At 36.1% G+C, this 20,382-nt stretch overlaps 1 protein-coding gene across 4 annotated transcripts in view; it reads right to left on the bottom strand.

Annotated features, from left to right (window-relative positions):
• The window catches only part of STK31 (serine/threonine kinase 31), a 128,994-nt gene that overhangs the window by 60,216 nt on the left and 48,396 nt on the right, over window positions 1–20,382 (bottom strand). For all 4 annotated transcript variants that reach the window (XM_008960039.5, XM_063605647.1, XM_055115782.2 and 1 more), the window contains exons 9-15: window positions 19,482–19,597; window positions 17,842–18,001; window positions 9,530–9,652; window positions 3,300–3,479; window positions 2,717–2,833; window positions 1,347–1,466; window positions 194–325 (exon numbers count right to left, since the gene is read on the bottom strand). In XM_008960039.5, the coding sequence (XP_008958287.1) occupies window positions 194–325; window positions 1,347–1,466; window positions 2,717–2,833; window positions 3,300–3,479; window positions 9,530–9,652; window positions 17,842–18,001; window positions 19,482–19,597 (948 nt within the window). The remainder of the gene's footprint in view (window positions 1–193; window positions 326–1,346; window positions 1,467–2,716; window positions 2,834–3,299; window positions 3,480–9,529; window positions 9,653–17,841; window positions 18,002–19,481; window positions 19,598–20,382) is intronic.

Below are 20,382 nucleotides of genomic sequence, written 5' to 3'. Positions count from 1 at the left end.
AAAATTTTTACACTATTACTGTAATCTCAATTTTATTTATATACACAGAAAACAAGATAAAGTATATAAAACAAAATGTGAATGTAATGGCTCTCTTATTGTAAAGAGTGTATTTATGCATTATTTTTATGAAGCAGAGACCAAGTAAAATGAGATGCACATAAAGATCAGTAAGAAACAACTGTTTCCTTACCTCTTCCAAATTATTCTTTTCAACCAATTTCCATCTGAGTAGAGCTTTTAAGCTTTTCAATGTCTTCTTAATGGATAGCAAGTGATCCACACTGGGACTCTTATTTAAATATTCAATAAGCTGCTTTTTAAACTAAGTAAACAAAAGTTACGTATTTTCAAACACATAAGAAAAGTATTTATTGAACAGTGATCATTTATTATTTCTCTGTTAAGATTCAACTAGTATTTACTGAGTTCAGATTGAGATACCAAGAAAATCTATAATTTTCAACAAGACAATTCAATAGATTTCCTTTTTATCCATGTTTCTATTTAGAAGAATATCAGTTCCAGCACTCAAAGTAACAAAGACAAAAGTAATATTTCAAACTGAGACATACAATAAAACACACATTGTTAGTATGGATGAAAAAGGAATTTCTAGTGAGGATGTAAACTGAAATCATCTTTCCCAAAAGTGGTTTGAAAATATGTATCAAGTTTTAATTAATAATGTCCATTCCTTTTAACTCAGTAATTATAGAATTTAGAAATCTGAGAAATAAAAACAAAAAATTATGCACAAACATATGTACAGTGTTATTTATGGTAGGAAAAATTGGAAGTAACCTTAATGTCCAACACACATGAAAGGTTAATGTTGTTGTACATCTACATAGGGATGAGGATTCAGTCACTCAAGATGACAGTATAGAAAAATCATATGGAAAAATGTTCATAATATACCATTAAATGAAGAAAGTATGTTTGAAGTAACTTAAAAAACAATGCAATGCATATATATATGCTCACAAACATACAGATGCACATCCAGTGAGTAAATACTCTAAAACTATCTCTTAGGCTAAGGGAATTATAAGCAATGTTTTATTTCTTATCTTTCTGTATATAGCAAATTATCTACAGTAGACTTATACAGGCAAAAAGAAAATGATGTTAAAAATTGTGGTTCTCATGGACATAATAAAATATTTAAAACAATAAAAAATTTGATATATTTATATCATCAAAAATCACCATTTCCAGTTGATAGTGAATTCTAGTAATAATAATTTACTGACACTGAGTATTAAACAACAATAGAAAAATTTAAGTATTGAAAAATTCAAAGCATCAATTTATAAGATCAATAAGAGAAAGCACAATCAAACCTCAATACTGTCCTTGTACTTAGCTTGTACTGTGGCAATGAGCCTTTCCTCTGAATGAATCTTTTGCAGTACTTGACTATATGTATTTGAAATTATCTCCTTGTCTGCATCACCTTGATCCTAAATGAAATCACACACATAGAATTATACACAAAGGAATATCCAAAACAGCTAAGGCCTCCAATAACAATAGATAAACTTCAAAATTATGCCTTTAACAGATTTCTGCAGTGATTTCAAAACAGTTCTTAAACACAAATGTTTTCCTAGACAGAAGATAGATAGATATCAAAGATGTTCATATGGCAGCCAGGCAACATAGTGAGACCAGTCCCTAAAAAAAAATTTTTAATTAGCTGAGCACAGTGGTATACACCTGTAGTCCTAGCTACAAGGGAGGCTGAGGCAGGGAGATTAAGGAGTTCAAGGCTGCAGTGAGCTAGGATCACATCAATGCACTCCAGCCTGGGCGACAGAGCAAGACACTGTCTCTCTAAAAAAAGCAAAGCCATTCATATGGGAAACTTTACCCGTATTACACCATTATTCCCAAAGCTGTGTAGAATAAGAGCATTAATGGAAATCAGGGATACTAATATGCTAAATATAAGAACTATAAACAATATATAGACCTTCAACACTTTACTTTTAGAAATCACCTGTTAACAACTACTACTAAAATCAAGTCTGACAAAACTATCTACATCAGGACTATTTAACAATATAAAACTTCTTAATGTATTTTTAATGCCAATATGAGTAAAATTATAAAAAGTAAAAAAAAGAAAAAACAAGTAAAATGAGAAGCCTAACCACTGAAACATTGGAAAGCAGCCTGAATAACTGGGAAGAGTCCCAATGAGCAATAATTAAAATTACAAAACACCCTTTGGAGTAGCTACACTAATTTTTACCTTGACACTGTAACAAAGAATATACACAATGGAGAAAGAAAGAGGATGACCACTCCATCTTGTGTGTCAACTTTCAGAGCTCTCTCAGATTTTAAGTTTTCACAAACTCTAAGGAGTCTCTTCTTATAGTCATTTGGTATGACACATTCAAGAATCAAAAAATATAGACAAGATTGTCCACTCAAATTAAGAGCAGTTTTCTTAGAATTAAACAGATTTTTTATGTGAAATGTCCTATTAAAACAAAAATGTCACCTAAGAATAAGACTTTGCATGGTGTCTGGATTAGAACTAGACATTGTTACTCTTTCAACAAGCCTATTAGAAGAAAGCTAAGATCAGTCTTAATACTTTCTAACTAGCAAGAAAAACTCTATTATTGGTTAATACTTTCTAACCATGAAAGGAAACCACACTGCTTCAAAGGAGGCAATAATAAAGAATATCGATACTCACAACCAGAGCTATCTCCAGCTCTTTGCAGACACTTGACTCAGTCTTCTCTAGGATTTCATCAATATTATCCATTGCGTCTTCTGAAATCAGTGATCCTTCCACAGATAGGTCAAAAACCTCATTTGCAAAAATAAACACATGAAATATCTCATTTAATTCAATCAGCATTCATCGTGCCTTAATACCTGAAGCAGAGTATTAAGCTATACCCTGGGCAATGTAAAAGAACTAGGAATGCAGGAAAAAAAAAGTGCCTACCCTCATAAAATTTATGCACTGAAAGGAAAAGGTACATACACATAGCATACTGTAAGAAAATAAATAAATGGTTAAAAGAGGAAAGAGGACAATCCTTAGGAAAAGTTGAGAAAAAGGAGGAACAAGACCGATATGATTTTTTTGAGACTAATAAAAGGAGCAATCTGACTAAAAGCTAATAAAGAACCTTGAGTGGTAAGGTGGCAATTTTAAATCTGATACATAGTAGGTAGATGATGTCAGCTCTTGAACAAAGCGCGTGATTTTTAAAATATATATTCCCTGGTTTATGCTACAAACACAACCGGGCAGGAGCTTTTATTACCTTTAAGGTTCTTTGGAACCATGCTACAAGACGGTGCAGAGAAGCGTCTGTTTCACTTCTAACATTGGTGAACTCCTCTCTTTTATCACACTTCCAGTCATAAAATTTTTTAAGTATTTCATCAGAATTTGCTCCTTCTTTGGCTTGTCCATACACTGCTTCTAAAGAGACTGACAAATCCTGCAGAGAGATATACTTCTGTTTATTAAAGTTTATTAACTAATTCAGGATTCAAGCACTGTGTTAGGATCTAAGGGGTAGAAAAGCAGTATGCTGAACCCCCATTCTTGAGAATTTCATAAATACAACTTAGAATCATCAGATAGAGATGAAAACACAAAACTACCTAGAAGGTGGTTTATTTGGACCCTAACAGTAAAGTTTATTAAGTGAATTAGTTACAAATAGAAAGCTTTATATCCTTATGGTTTTTAATTAAGTAGACATTACCCTGTTTTCCCTAACTTTTTGTATAAATTTATTAAGTACAAGAGTAATTTCGCTACATGGATATATTGTGTAGTGGTAAAGTCTGGGCTTTAGTGTATCTATCATCCAAATGTAGACTGAACCCATTAAGTAATTTCTCAACATCCACCACCCTCCACCCCTAATCACCCTTCTGAGTCTCCATTGTCTATCATAAGAATCACTACTGTTTGTCCTGGCATGAAAGTTTCTAAGACCGATTGCCAAATAAAAATAAACTACACACTAAAATATACAAATAATTCTAATTAAGTAAAGACATTAAACATATATATGGACAATCATGCATCACTTAACAACACGGATATCTTCTAAGAAATGCATCGTGAGGCAATTTCATCATTATGCAAACATCATGGAGTGTACTGATGCAAACCTAGATGGTATAAATTTACTACACAACCAAACTACATGCTATAGCCTACTGCTCCTAGATATAGCATGTTACTGTGCTGAATAATGTAAGCAATTGTAACAATGATTGCCTATGTAAACACAGAAAAGGTACAGTTAAGTACTATAATTTTATGGCACCACCACCATATATGCAGTCCATCACTGACCAAACCATGCAGCCCTTGACTGTACTTAAAGGCATTTTTTTAATGAATTGGCCTGGCTGGGTTTGTCGGGGCAGGTGCACAAAAAAAAATAACAGTAACAATAAAAATTTTTAATGTAATAAAGAATTGGAAAAGACAAGATAGGCACAGCCTGCTAGCTCTCTCCAGAAATCAAACCCTAGAAATTTTACAGAGATAAGAAAAAAGCTTAAGAGATCTCAGAAGTTTTTAATCACAAAACTCTGAGAAATCTTAGGCAGAGGATGGTTGGTGTTTAGCACTGAATTAACAAAGTCCCTACAAGTGAAAGAAGGACTGTGTCACAGCATAGAATTACCTGTGGGAAAATAAAACTTTTTTCATAGGCTCTTCTCTCTCCCTCACATCAGAAAGAAAAACAGCAGCACCATCAAGAGGCAACAGGTTTATGCAAGTACAGCACAAGAACACAGATGAGGCAAAAATTGATAACCAATATAGAAGAGCTGGCCAGCCCCTGACCATTCTCTTTCCTTCACTTCTCCCCGAATATCTGGCAGCATTTACATCTAAGGGTGGTAGTGCCTGGAAAGGAGCAGTAGCTGAGGCAGAGGGAATAGAGGTTTGCTGAGGAGTAGGACAGACCACCCAGGAGAGAAGCAAAGAGGAAGTAGATAATCCCTGATGGCAACATCAGAAGCTCTAGACCCTTAAAAATAACCCCATTCTATTCCCTAAACCTATCCAAAGTCTTAAAAGTTGTGGTCCAGACTTTCACTCTTCCCTAGGCCCTTCATATAACTACACAACAGCAAAGAACGAAGGTAGCTTATAGTTCCAAGGGAATATGAGATCTTGAGGAGAGATAAGAAGAGGATAAAATGGTGTGAACAGCACAAGCACTCTGAAAGAAGTATAAAAAACTAAGCCACTTTATAAAAAGGAAGCAAAATCAGTGTCAATGGCCCAGATAACAGTAAGAACTCAAAAATAAGCATAATAAATATTCTCAACAAAAGAAAGAATATTGGAAACACAAAAGCCAAGTACTTATAAATAAAAAATAACCAACTGAAGATATTAAATATAAAAGAAATAATCTTTGACATACAAAACGCAATGGATTGGCTAAATGGCAGAAGGGACACAGCTAGAGGATTAATTCATTAGCTACATGGTTAAGTCAAGGATCCCTCCAAAAAGACACCAACAAGATAAAAAGATTTTATTTATTTATTTAGTTTAACCCACCTCCTACATAAGATAAAAAGATTTTAAACAATAGATTAGCCATTAAAATATGTAGATAACAGAAATAGAAGCTGAAATATCTATCAGAAGTCTCAGAATAAGAGAAAAAATTAATGGGGGAGAGAAGTATCTCAATAAATAATTATCAAGTATTACCTACAATTAAAGAAATATATAAAACCTCAGACTGAACTGGCTCAGATTCAGTCAAAACATAAACATATTCTGATGCAACTTAAGAACAAAGTCAAGAGAAAATTTTAAAACTTCCAGAGGGAAAAAAGATCACAGAAGAACAAAGATTAGACTGATAACAATTATGGAAATAAGAAGGCTGGGCACTTTGGCTCACACCTGTAATCCCAGCACTTTAGGAGGCCAAGAGAGGCGGATCACTCGAGGTCAGAAGTTCGAGACCAGCCCGGCCAACATCGTGAAACCCCATCTCTACTAAAATTAGCCAGGCACAGTGGTGCATGCCTGTAGTCCCAGCTACTCGGGAGGTTGAGGCATGAGAATTGCTTGAACCCAGGAGCCAGAGGTTGCAGTGAGCTGAGATGGCACCACTGCACTCCAGCCTGGGTGAAAGAGCAAGACTCTGTCTCAAATAAATAAAGAAATAAAATTATAGAAATGAAACAATAGATTATTATTGTCAAAGGTGTAAAGGAAACATGGCCTTTGAACTTGCTATTTTATAGTCAGCTAAACAACTATTTGTATTTGAGATTGAAATGAGATATCCTGAAATATCAAATAACTCGCAAAATCAAATACACAAAGATTTCTTTGAAAGCACTCTTAGAGAAAATATTCCAATATACAGAGAAAGCCAAGAGATAAACGACTTATGAAATAAGAATGGAAAAATAACTCTAGTCTATTTAACTGAGCTGTCATACACAATATCTATAATAACCTGTGACTAAAGTCCTAGACAATTCTAGACAATTGTGGTTGGTTCACTGGTTGGTTTGGGGAAGGAGGTAGAGAAAGAGAGGAAAGACACCAAAGGCAGATAAGAATGTTCTAAAGTATTAGAAGAGTGGCCGGGCACAGTGGCTCACGCCTGTAATCCCAACACTTTGGGAGGCTGAGGCGGGTGGATGACTTGAGGCCAGGAGTTCAAGACTAGCCTGGCCAACATGATGAAACCCCATCTCTATTAAAAACACAAAAATTAACCAGGCCTGCCTGTAATCCTAGCCACTCATGAGGCTGAGGAAGGAGAATCACTTGAACCCAGGAGGCAGAAGTTGCAGTGAGCCAAGACTGTGCCACTGCACTCCAACCTGGGTAACAGAGTGAGACTCCATCTCAAAAAAAAAAAAAAAAAAGTATAAGAGGTGTAAGTTAGAAAAGGAGAGAAAAAGAAACGATGATAAACAGAAATAAGTTTTAAAAAAACAGTAATTATAAATATGTAAATTAAGTTACCAACAAAAAAGATATACGTTGGGTGCTTTCAAAAATTAAATCCATTAGTGTGTTATCAAGAGGGCATTTCAAAATGTGAATAGAAAAGGTTAAAAATAAAGGGAGAAGCCAGGTGCGGTGGCTCACACCTGTAATTCTAGCACTTTGGAGGCCAAGGTGGATAGACTGCCTGAGCTCAGGAGTTCGAGCCCACCCTGGGCAACATCGTGAAACCCATCTCTACTAAAATACAAAAAATTAGACAGGCATGGTGGTGTGTGCCTGTAATCCCAGCTACTCAGGAGGCTGAGGCAGGAGAATCGCTTGAACCCGGGAGGCAGAGGTTGCAGTGAGTGGAGATCGGCCACTGCACTCCAGCCTAGGCGACAGAGCGAGACTCCATCTCAAGAAAAATAAAAATAAATAAAATAAAAATAGAAAAAAAGAAAAGATGTTGCAGTGTTAACCAAAAAGAAAGGTGGGATATGAACTTAAAAGGCAAACAAAAAAATTTTTATTTTATTTTTTAAAATCTAAGTGAAAAAATAAGATTACATAGTAGTTAAAAAGAAAACATTTTTATTATTATTTTTGACTTTTAGTTTAGGTTTGGAGGTACATGTGAAGGTCTGTTACATAGGTAAACATGTGTCATGGGGGGGATACACATTTTTAAATACATTACAATCATGAATACCTTAACACCCAACAATGTGGCGCTGAAATACTTTGAACAAGAACCAAAAGAACGATAGGGACAAATAGGGACAAACCTATCTATTTCAGATATATGTAACAAAAATATCTCAAAGACTGATATACTGAACCAACCAAAACCTAAGCAAGTTTTAGATATATCTAAAACTGTACACCAAGAAAACCGAGAATACAATTTCTTTTTGAACTTAAGAAGACCAGTCACAAAAAATCAAACATGTATTGTACACCACAAAAGAAGTCTAAATAAAATGCTGAGGAAATCAGAAATCAAGAACTTTAATTTATTTGACCTTCATTATAGAAATATCTTTCTTGGATACTTGAAAAATATAAACTATTTCTCAGCAAAATAAAGAGAAGTTTAAAGAATATTTTGGTGACCTGAGGGAATACTAGAAGTGGAGACAAGCCAGTTAAGGCAAAAAGTCTTCTAGCATTGAACTTTTAAAAGAAAAGAGGTTTAAAGATGATCTTAATTACAGAACCTTAACCTACATTTACTAACAGTGAGAAGAAATAAACCTTTAAGGGATAAAGTAGAAGTTGCATTGTGGAAAGCTAAATTCTTACTATATTACTGCCCTTTTATATGCAAGGCTTACTTCAACATTCTGGAAGAACTTATACTATTTATGCAATTCCAATTAAGAAAATGTTTCAAACCAGGGCTCCAGTGGTTCTTAAGCCATGTGGCGCATCATCAAAACTACATCTTCATCCAGCAGGACAGAAAGAAAGAATGCCCAGATGTCCCTGAATATATTCTTCTCCAAATTTCTAGCAAGCTTATTCCCTGCAGTCCACAACAAGATCGATATTAGCTACTGGTCAGCTTAGTACTAGGGTAACTGACCAAAGCAATAAAAATTCAAAGATACATAAAAGGTAAAAGGACTAGAAGAGAAAAGATTAAAGAGTTATTGTTTTCAAATGAAAACATTTGAAAATGAAATGAAAACATTTGAAAATGAAAACATTTCAAATGAAAACATTTGAAAACACAGAAAGCACAGAGTATCAACAGACAAATTAGAACTAAAAGAGAGATCAGCAGAGTTATCAGAGAAACACCAGTACGTAAAAATGAACAGTATTCCTCTATTCAATCAAAACTAGGAAATGACAAGATAATATTCATAAAAGCAATCAAAAGCATAAATAAATAAAAGTTAAATGAAGAAAAAAGCATGAGGACTTACAGAGAAAAATTTTAAACAATATTAAAGGACAAAAAAAGATCTGAATAAGTAGAGAGAAACACTATTATTAGGTGAAATTACTTAACACTGTCATGTTCATTCACCCCGAATTAAAGTCATTCCTGAGCTGGCAAGACAGAGCTGAAGACAAGAGTCCACCATATCATATAGCTATATGTACTACAGTACTCTAGCCTCTGATCACATCAGGGAGAAAGTTCCCTGGTCATGGAGCCTAAAAACCCTATAATTTATGGATCAGAGTTGATCCCTTCTCCCTGTAACATGTGGTCCTACTACATTTTCTGCTAGAATGCAATGGACGATAGGGACCCACATACCTGCTACTGCTCCTGTCTCCATTAATTTCCCCAGTGAATACTGGAGTCCCTAGCCATTTTACCTTGTTTGCAAGATAGATATGCATATAAACATAGCCACAAAATATATTAATATAAACTTTTAATCCCATTAAAAAGAAATCAGAATTCAGGAAACAGGAAAAACTTTTGCAACCATCACAGAACAATCTAAAGCCTTAAGGTAAATGCTAATTTCACTTCTTAAATAAACTTAGAATTTAACGTATATTTAATATATTTTTAATTCCAACCTGCAATGTTTTTAAGCGTTTATTAAGAGATGACTCATCAACTTCCAGAATAAAATCTTCTACTGACATGTACAGCTTCTGCTGCATTTCATTTCTTTGGGCAATCAAAATATTCCCTTCACTCTGGAGGAAGAAAAAAAGAATAACCATCATTAATACATCAGGTCTTTTCTGCATATGACCTATATGAAAAAAAGTGATCTCCAAAATTAACTTTATATTCTCCAAACATAATAGCATTTAGGACATTTCTCTCCTTAGATCAACAAAATGACAAAAAAACTTCCTTTCTCTTAATTAAAAATAAAATATTTAAGTTCAACAACTCTGATCTAATTTTTATTTTTCCCATTATTTCTGCAACAATGAAATTTTTGTTTTTCTTACAGAAAATTATATAAGTTTCTACTAATTACATATGGCCTCTTTTCTATTCCCATCCCATTCTCAACTCCTTCAGCTACTCATCCTTCAAGATACACTTAAACACCAGGATAAATCCTCCAATTTGTCCAACAGGCTGTGTTTGGAAATACATATGTGAAAGATATCCAAGAACTCTATGCATTTTCTTTATTATAGCACTTACCATACTGTATTAAAACTATATATTAATATATCCATCCCGTACCCAAGAAAGAAAGAAAGGATGATGTCTTTGAAAAATTTTTATCTCGGGGTGGAGGGAGGGGGGAGGGATAGCATTAGGAGATATACCTAATGGTAAATGACGAGTTAATGGGTGCAGCACACCAGCATGGCACATGTATACATATGTAACTAACCTGCACATTGTGCACATGTACCCTAAAAGTAAAATAATAATAAAATAAAATTAAAAAGTTTTTATCTCTATTACCTATAACAGTGTCTGGCACATACACTTAAAATCCTGAATTTTAGGATACTTTTTCTTGCATAAGCTCAACCAGATTATTTTAAAACTATAAATAAAACTATAAAATATATTATAAAACTATAAAAGCCTGAATTTTAGGATATTTTTTCTTGCATAAGCTCAAGCAGATTATTTTAAAACTATAAATAAAAAAGAAAAGACCTCAAGTAAAGCCTACTGTTTTCATCATTTAAAAAAAAAAACATCTGGGCACGGTGGCCCTCGCCTGTAATCCCAGCACTTTGGGAGGCCGAGGCAGGCGGATCATGAGGTCAGGAGATCGAGACCACGGTGAAACCCCATCTCTACTAAAAATACAAAAAATCAGCTGGGCAGAGTGGCAGGCGCCTGTAGTCCCAGCAACTCGGGAGGCTGAGGCAGCAGAATGGCGTGAACCCGGAAGGCAGAACTTGCAGTGAGCCGAGATCACACCACTGCACTCCGGCCTGGGCGACAGAGCGAGACTCCGTCTCAAAAAAAAAAAAAAAAAAAAAAGCATATGGCCACATGGCAATCAAGTTAAAGAACTATGCAAAATACCTGAATAAAAGTTAACAATTCTAAACCAAAATAAGTACAATAAGGGAAATAAAATGACGATTTCATTTGAGTGGCTATTATGATTATACATTTAGCCAATAATCTACACTTCCATCTATCAAGTAAACTTTAAGTCCGGAAACACAAGCAGTAGTAGAAAAAAAAAAAATTCTGCTTTCAAAAAAAGTCACATCTGTACTCATAGGATACTAAGTGCTAAAGCTCCATCCTGAATACTTTCACTATGCTCAAACCACAAAAACAAATAAGGCAGGTTTTTTTACATCTTTTCATCTTATATGAAAATACATTAAGAAGTATTTTAATATCAATAGTGTGGTTTAAATGGAGAAACAATAGGCTTTGCTGTCAGACATGTCTGGGTTCAAGTTCCATATTAACATTTAGAACTAGGGTACGGGCATGGTGGCTAACACTTGCAATCCCAGGACTTTGGGAGGCCAAGGCAGGAGAATTACTTGAGCCAAGGAGTTCAAAACCTGTCTGGACAACATGGTAAAACCCCATCACTATAAAAAGTACAAAAAAATTAGCCAGGCATGGTTGGTAGTACACGCCTGTAGTCCTAGCTACTTGGGAAGCTGAAGTGGAGAATCTCTTGTGCCCTGGAGGTTGAGGCTGCAGTGAGCTGTGATCGTGCCACTGCACTCCAGCCTGGGTGACAGAGTGAGACCATACCTCAAAAAAAAGAGTAGTTTTTTAATTTTAAAAAATTACAACTAGGTAATCTTGAACAATTTCCTTACCCTTGTAAGCCTGTTTCCTCACTTATAAAATGGGAGCAAATATGCCCATTTTAAAAGTTAATGTAAGAAAATGTTTATAAACACACTGCCTGTGTTTCATAGAAATTAAAAAATTAGTCATTCTGCTGTCATCTTCTTTCTCCCATAATCAGAAGTGATCAGTTAAAATCTAATACATAAAATAACCAAAATCAAATCCCTTCTCCAAACTAAACATTCCTGGCATTTTCAAAAGCCTAGTTATCCTGCTCATACTTCTCATTCAGAGCCAGTCAGGCTGCCAACTGATCAACCTAGGTATGACTAGGGAGTAAGATTTACAGGGTATAATCCACAGAGGCAGAAACCACAAATATTTAAGATGGAACAAGTCCAAACACAACAAGTATAGAGCTCACAGGTGCTAGGGAAAGTTACGGTGGTTGTAGGGAATGGTTTACAAGAAAAACAGGAAGTTCTGTTCAGCCCAATACAATAAATTAAAGAAAACTGCAACAGGAAATAAATATACTTGTACCTAAGCTAATAAAGAATTTATGTGAAATATTTCATTTTCATACCCCTACTCACACACACAAACAACTACCTCCCAACAATAGGTGACTCAGACACTAATTAATAGTAAGGCAGAGTCTTATATGCATAAAACACACCACTCAGACCAGAAAAGATCCACATTAGCATGTATGAAAGCCACTCTGGTTTACAAGCCTAATGTCCCTCAAAAGCCAGTATCTCTTATAACAACTCCATAGGTATAGCTTCCAGGGTCCCTCAAGGGGCATGTTTAGTTACAAGAGTCCACATCAAGTATTTGTAGTTTGTAGTTCCTCCCAGTACAGATGCAATTTGACAATCATAAGTTATACTTACCATAAATAATGTTGCCTAGTAACACAGTTGAAATATTTTATCACATTACGAAGGGAACAAAGAGAGGGAGTTAACCAAAGGTAAAGTTTTCATGCAAAAAGGGAAAAGATTTTGCTACCCCTGATCCACAATCACCAGTTGTCTATTACACCTTTCTTACAAGGCTATAAATGAAGGAAATTATTAATATGAAGATACTGTAAAAGTTAAAGGTTTTACACAAATTATCATTACAATATCTCCAGTTCCTCTTCTTTCTAGAAAGATAACATTTCCTGAGTTCTAATTTGATTACACTGTGATCTGAGAGACTGTTTGTTATGATTTCAGTTCTTTTGCATTTGCTGAAGAGTGTTTTACTTCCAATTATGTGGTCAATTTTAGAATAAGTGCCATGTGGCACTGAGAAGAATGTATATTCAGTTGATTTGGGGTAGAGAGTTCTGCAGACGTCTATCAGGTCCACTTGATAGAGAGCTAAGTTCAAGTCCTGAATATCCTTGTTCGTTGATCTAATACTGACAGTGGGGTGTTAAAGTCTCCCATTATTATTGTGTGGGAATCTAAGTCTCTTTGTAGGTCTCTAAGAACTTGTTTTATGAATCTGGGTGCTCCTTGGGTGCATATATGTTCAGAATAGTCACCACTTCTTGTTGAACTGTTTCCTTTACCATTACGTAATGCCTTTCTTTGTCTTTTTTTATCTTTGTTGATTTAAAGTCTGTTTTATCAGAGACTAGGACTGCAACCTCTGCTTTCTTTTGCTTTCTATTTGTTTGGTAAATTTCCCTCCATCCCTTTATTTTGAGCCTGTATGTGTTTTTGTGCGGAAGATGGGTCTCCTGAATACAGCACACAGATGAGTCTTGACCACTTAGCTGATTTGCCAGTCTGTGTCTTTTAATTGGGGCATTTGGCCCATTTACATTTAAGGTTAGTATTGCTCACTCAAAACCACACAATGTCATGGAAACTGAACAACTTGCTCCTGAATGGCTCCAGGGTAAATAATGAAATTAAGGCAGAAATCAAGAAGTGCTTTGAAACCAATGAGAACAAAGAGACAATGTACCAGAATCTCCAGGACACAGATAAAGTAGTGTTAAGTAATTTATAGCACTAAATGCCCACATCAGAAAGCTAGAAAGATCTCATATCAACACCTTAACATCACAATTCAAAGAACTAGAAAGGCAAGAGCAAATGAACCCAAAAGCTAGCAGAAGACAAGAAATAAGATCAGAGAAGAATTGAAGGAGACAGAGACACACACACACATAAAAAACACTCCAAAAAAATCAATGAATCTAGGGTCTGGTTTTTTTTAAAAAAGTAACAAAACAGACCACTAGCTAGACTAATAAGAAGAGAGAGAAGAATCAAATAGACTCAACAAAAAATGTTAAAGGGGTATCACCACTGACCCCACAAAAATACCAACTACCACAGAATACTATAAACACCTCTAAACAAATAAACTAGAAAATCTAGAAGAAATGAATAAACTCTTGGATGCCTACACCCTACCAAGACTAAACCAGGAAGTGTGGGGAAAAGAAAGGGAGATCAGACTGTTACTGTGTCAATGCAGAAAGAAGTAGACGTAAGAGACTCCATTTTGTTCTGTATTAAGAAAAATTCTTCTGCCTTGAGATGCTGTTAATCTGCAACCCTACCCCCAACCCTGCGCTCCCTAAGACATGTGCTGTGTCGACTCAAGGTTTAATGGATTTAGGGCTATGCAGGATGTGCTTTGTTAAACAAATGCTTGAAGGCAGTATGCTTGTTAAAAATCATCACCACTCCCTAATCTCAAGTACCCACGGACACAAAACACTGCGGAAGGCCGCAGGGACCTCTGCCTAGGAAAGCCAGGTCTTGTCCAAGGTTTCTCCCCATGTGACAGTCTGAAATACGGCCTCGTGGGAAGGGAAAGACCTGACCGTCCCCCAGCCCGACACCCATAAAGGGTCTGTGCTGAGGAGGATTAGTAAAAGAGGAAGGCCTCTTTGCAGCTGAGATAAGAGGAAGGCATCTGTCTCCTGCTCATCCCTGGGCAATGGAATGTCTCGGTGTAAAACCCGATTGTATGTTCCATCTACTGAGACAGGAGAAAACCACCTTAAGGCTGGAGGTGAGACATGCTGACGGCAATACTACTCTTTAATGCACCAGATATGTTTATGTATGTGCACATCAAAGCACAGCACATTTTCTAACCTTGTTTATGACACAGAGACATTTGTTCGCATGTTTTCCTGCTGACTCTCTCCCCACTATTACCCTATTGTCCTGCCACATCCCCCTCTCCGAGATGGTAGAGATAATGATCAATAAATACTGAGGGAACTCAGAGACCTTTGCCGGTGCGGGTCCTCCATATGCTGAGCGCCGGTCCCTTGGGCCCACTTTTCTTTCTCTATACTTTGTCTCTGTGTCTCTTTCTTTTCTCAAGTCTCTCGTTCCACCTGACGAGAAACGCCCACAGGTGTGCAGGGGCTGGCCACCCCTTCTGGAAGAAGCTGAATCCCTGAATAGACTAATAACAAAAACTCTGAAATTGAGGTAGTAATTAACAGCCTACCGACCAAAAAATGCCCAGGACCAGACAGATTCACAGCCGAATTCTACCAGAAACACAAAGAACAGCTGATACCATTCCTTTTGAAACTATTCCCAACAACTGAAAAGGACGGACTCCTCCCTAACTCATTTTATGAAGCCAGCATTATCCTGATACCCAAACCGGGAAAAGACACAACAAAAAAAGAAAACTTCAGGCCAATATCCCTGATGAACATCGATGCGAAAATCCTCAATAAAATACTGACAAACCGAATCCCGCAGCACATCAAAAAACTTACCCACCACGATCAAGTCCACTTCATCCCTGGGACGCAAGGCTGGTTCAACATATGCTAAACAATAAACGTAATCCATCACATAAACAGAACCAACGACAAAAACCACGTGACTATCTCAATAGATGCAGAAAGGGCTTTGATAAAATTCAACATGCCTTCATGTTAAAAACTCTCAGTAAACTAAGTACTGACGGAACATATCTCAAAATAGTAACAGTTATTTATGACAAACCCACAGCCTCAAATTGAATGGGCAAAAGCTGGAAGCATTCCCTTTGAAAACCGGTACAAGACAATGATTCCCTCTCTCACCACTCCTATTCACCACAGTATTGGAAGTTCTCGACAGGGCAATCAGGCAAGAGAAAGAAATAAAGGGTATTCAAATAGGAAGAGAGGAAGACAAGTTGTCTGTTTGCAGACGACATAGAAAACCCCATCGTCTCACCCCAAAAACGTCTTGAACTGATAGGCAACTGCAGCAAAGTCTCAGGATACAAAATCAATGTGCAAAAATCACAAGCATTCCTACACACCAACAAGAGGCAAGCAAAGAGCCAAATCATGAATGAACTCCCATTCACAATTGCTACAAAGAGAATAAAATACCTAGGAATACAGCTAATAAGGGATGTGAAGGACCTCTTCAAGAAGAACTACAAACCACTGCTCAAGGAAATAAGAGAGGACACAAACAAATGGAAAAATATTCCATCCTCATGGATAGGAAGACTCAATATCATGAAAATGGCTATATTGACCAAAAAATTTTATAGAACCAATGCTATTCCCATCAAGCTACCATTGACATTCTTCACAGAATTAGAAAAAACTATTTTAAATTTCATATGGAATCAAAGAAGACCCCATATAGCCAAGATAATCCTAAGCAAAAGGAACAATGCTGGAGGCATGATGCTACCTGACTTCAAACTATACTACAAGGCTACAGTAACCAAAACAGCATGCTACTGGTACCAAAACAGACATATAGACCAATGGAGCAGAACAGAAACCTCAGAAATAACATCACACATCTAAAACCATCTGATCTTCGACAAACCTGACAAAAACAAGCAATTGGGAAAGCATCTCCTATTCAGTAAATGGTGCTGGGAAAACTAGACATATGCAGAAAACTGAAACTGAACCCCTTCCTTACACTTTACACAAAAATTAACTCTAGATGGATTAAAGACTTAAATGTAAAACCTAAAACTATAAAAACCCTAGAAGAAAACCCAGGCAATAGCGTTCAGGACATAGGCATGGGCAAAGACTTCTTGACAAAAACAACAAAAGCAAATGCAACAAAAGTCAAAATTGACAAATGGGATCTAATTAAACTAAAGAGCTTCTGCACAGCAAAAGAAACTATCATCAGAGTGAACAGGCAACCTGTTCTCCTTAACAGGAGAAAATTTTTGCAATCTACCCATCTGACAAAGATCTAATATCCAGAATCTACAAAGAACTTAAACATATTTACAGGAAAAAGACAACCCCATCAAAAAGTGGGCAAAGGATATGAAGAGGCACTTCTCAAAAGAAGACATTTATGCGGCCAACAAACATATGAAAAAAAGCTCAACATCACTAATCATCAGAGAAATGCAAATCAAAACCACAAGAAGATACCATCTCATACCAGTTAGAATGATGATCATTAAAGTCAGGAAACAATAGATGCTGGAGAGGATGTGGAGAAACAGGAACACTTTCACAGTGTTGGTGGGAACGTAAATTAGTTCAACCATTGTGGAAGACGATACGGCGATTCCTCAAGGATCTAGAACCAGAAATACCATTTGACCCAGCAATACCATTACTGGGTATATACCCAAAGGAATATAAATCATTCTACTATAAAGACACATGCACACGTATGTTTACTGCAGCACTGTTCACAATGGCAAAGACTTGGAACCAACCCAAATGCCCATCAACGATAGACTGGATAAAGAAAATGTGGTACATATACACCATGGAATACTATGCAGCCATAAAAAGGCACGAGTTTATGTCCTTTGCAACGACATGGATGAAGCTGGAAGCCATCATCTTCGGCAAACTAACACAAGAATAGAAAACCAAACACTACATGTTCTCACTCATAAGTGGGAGTTGAACATTGAGAACACATGGACACAGAGAGGGGAACAATACACACCAGGGCTCGTTAGGAAATGGGGGGGTGAGGGAGGGAATTTAGAGGACAGGTGCAGCAAACTACCACGGCGCATGTATACCTATGTAACAAATCTGCACATTCTGCACATGTATCCTGTTATTTTTTTTAGAAGAAATTAAAAAAACACTTCCTTATGTTCAACAGATAAAAACCACAATAGAGAAAAATTCCCAACTCACCACATATTCACAAGTTTTAATATTCTCCTGAGCCAGACTGTATTCTGCCCATATTATCTCTAATCCATTCAAAGAAGCTGGAGTAGTAAAGCACCCTTCATCCAACACTTGTATAGCATCTGAAAGGTCTTTTCCGAAACGGACACTGATGTCGACATGCCTATTTTTAAAAACATCAAAAAGAAAAAGATCAATAAATTAGAAAGCTGGTGTGAGAAAAAGTTACACTTTAATAGTAATGGTCTAAAAGTTATTGTTTACAGCACTGGCTTTGAAGGGGTACCTTTTAAAACTTTATATAAAATCATGCATAACTTATTTTTTTCAGTCCACATATTTTTATGCAGACATGCATAATTTAATATAAACTTTTAATTAAAAAACATCTGTGGATATACTAATTTCATGACATAAAAAATATGAAAAAATTAAAAATTTTTTAAACTATAAAAAAGGCAACTTCGAAAGTCTGCAGAATTTGAAATGGTATCAAATGAACCTTCAATTTTTGGTCTACAGATAATTTACAATGTCTAAGAGAAAAGACATATAAGAAACCCATTGTATCATAGGCTAATTGATCTAAACAAGAGTTAAGTTCCTATGGCATATTTTTAGTCACAAAAACAGCACTTCCAAATAAAGACCCAAAACATTTCTAATATTAAACACTAAAATATACGTGTCCTATACACACATTTAAGAAAAAGCAATAAAAACAACAAAGATAATTATTTACCCAAACTTTGGTGAATGAGTGGGTGACAGTAGGGTTAAATCAAGGAATAAATGTTTGCAAGCGAAAATTCTAAGAAGCGCCCCCTACCACCACAGGTTCAAAAACAAACAATAACAAACGTAGTGGGCTCGCTGAATGCTTTCATGTCACATCGCTTATTGCAAAGGCATCTGTATGATTCTTGCATACTTCACAAATTTTTATTTTATGATAATCTGTATATACTCATTCACTCATTCATTTTCCAACCCGCTTATTCCAATCCAGGGGTTGCAGGTGGCCACAGCTATCTCAGCAGCTCAGAGCATTAAGGTAGGAACCAATCCTGGACATGACACCCTTGCATTGCAGGGCACATTCACCCTCATCCACACTCACTCATACTGGGACAATACAGACACACCAATTCACCTAAGTGGGATGTGAGAGGAAACCACAGTATTCCAAGAAAACCACCCAAATATGGAAAGAATGTGCAAACTCCACACAGACAGTGGGACTCCAGCTAGGAATTGATTTTCTTCTTCAATGTTATAATGAAATAATGTTGAATGAAAACACGTTATTCAAGGACATGCTGTACTCCTGAAAATAACCCCAAGCAAAATAACTGGATATAGTAGTTTCCCATCAAACTATCACTTAAAAGCTATGTTGCTGTTTTTTCAATTTCAGTCTCAGTTATAACCTTAGAACACTCTAGCTCCAAGCAGTGACAGCAGAAACCTGACAAAAACAGTATAAAATTCATCTCAGAAATAACTATCTTTCTCTCTTTGAAGTCATAAAAATACAAAGGTTAAATTTTAAAGCAAAAATGGCAAGCACACAATTTAAACAAAGCACCAATTGATTAACAATTAGTTTAAAATATCCTTCTGAAAAATATGCTTTTACCTACCTCATTTCTTTCAGTATTTCCATCTTAGCTGCCAGATTTTTCATTCTGGTATCTATACAGGTCTTCAGAGTGTTTTCTAAGTGGTTAGTCAAATCCACAGCAGCTGCCTTCTCTTGCTGAAACAAAGAATAAACACATTCTAGTGAGACCCAAATAGGAAACTGTATTTCTGCTATAATTTAAATAATTTTTGGCTGGGCACAGTGGCTCATGCCTGTAATTCCAACACTTTGGGAGGCCAATGAGGACAGATGGTTTGAGCTCAGAAGTTTGAGACCAGCCTGGACAATGTGGCAAAACCCCGTCTCTACGAAAAAATACATGGGTGTGGTGGTGCATGCCTGTAGCTTAGCTACTTAGGAGGCTAAGGTGAGAGGATGGCTTGAGTTAGGGAGGCAGAGGTTGCAGCGAGGCGAGATTGTGCCACAGCACTCCAGCCTGGGCAACAAAGCCAGACTCTGTCTCAAAAAAAAAAAAAAAATCCAAATTTGGATAAAATATAATAGAATCTAGCTGCTGATTTTTATTTCAAATTAATATTTATTTTTAACTGCTTCAATTAAATAAAGAATGAAGGCTTCAGTGATTCTAAACAAACTATACATTATCACTCCTGGCACAGCTTTTTGGAATTTATTCATTCATCATCTTTTTTTGGTGCTATGTCTTTTTTTAAATTGTGGTAAAATATACATAACATAAAATTTATCATTTTAACCATTTTAAAATGTATAGTTCTGTTGCATTAGGTACATTCATATTGTTGTGCAATCATCAGCACCATCCATCTCCAGAACTTTTTCATCTTTCCTAATTAAAACTCTATCTCTCAAACACTACTCCCTATCTCCCCTCCCCCTCCCCCAAGCCCCCAGAAACCACCATTCAACTTTGGGTCCCT

Source organism: Pan paniscus, chromosome 6 (assembly GCF_029289425.2).
Source record: "Pan paniscus chromosome 6, NHGRI_mPanPan1-v2.0_pri, whole genome shotgun sequence".
NCBI lineage: Eukaryota > Metazoa > Chordata > Mammalia > Primates > Hominidae > Pan > Pan paniscus.
This window is presented reverse-complemented; position numbering and strand designations above follow the sequence as displayed.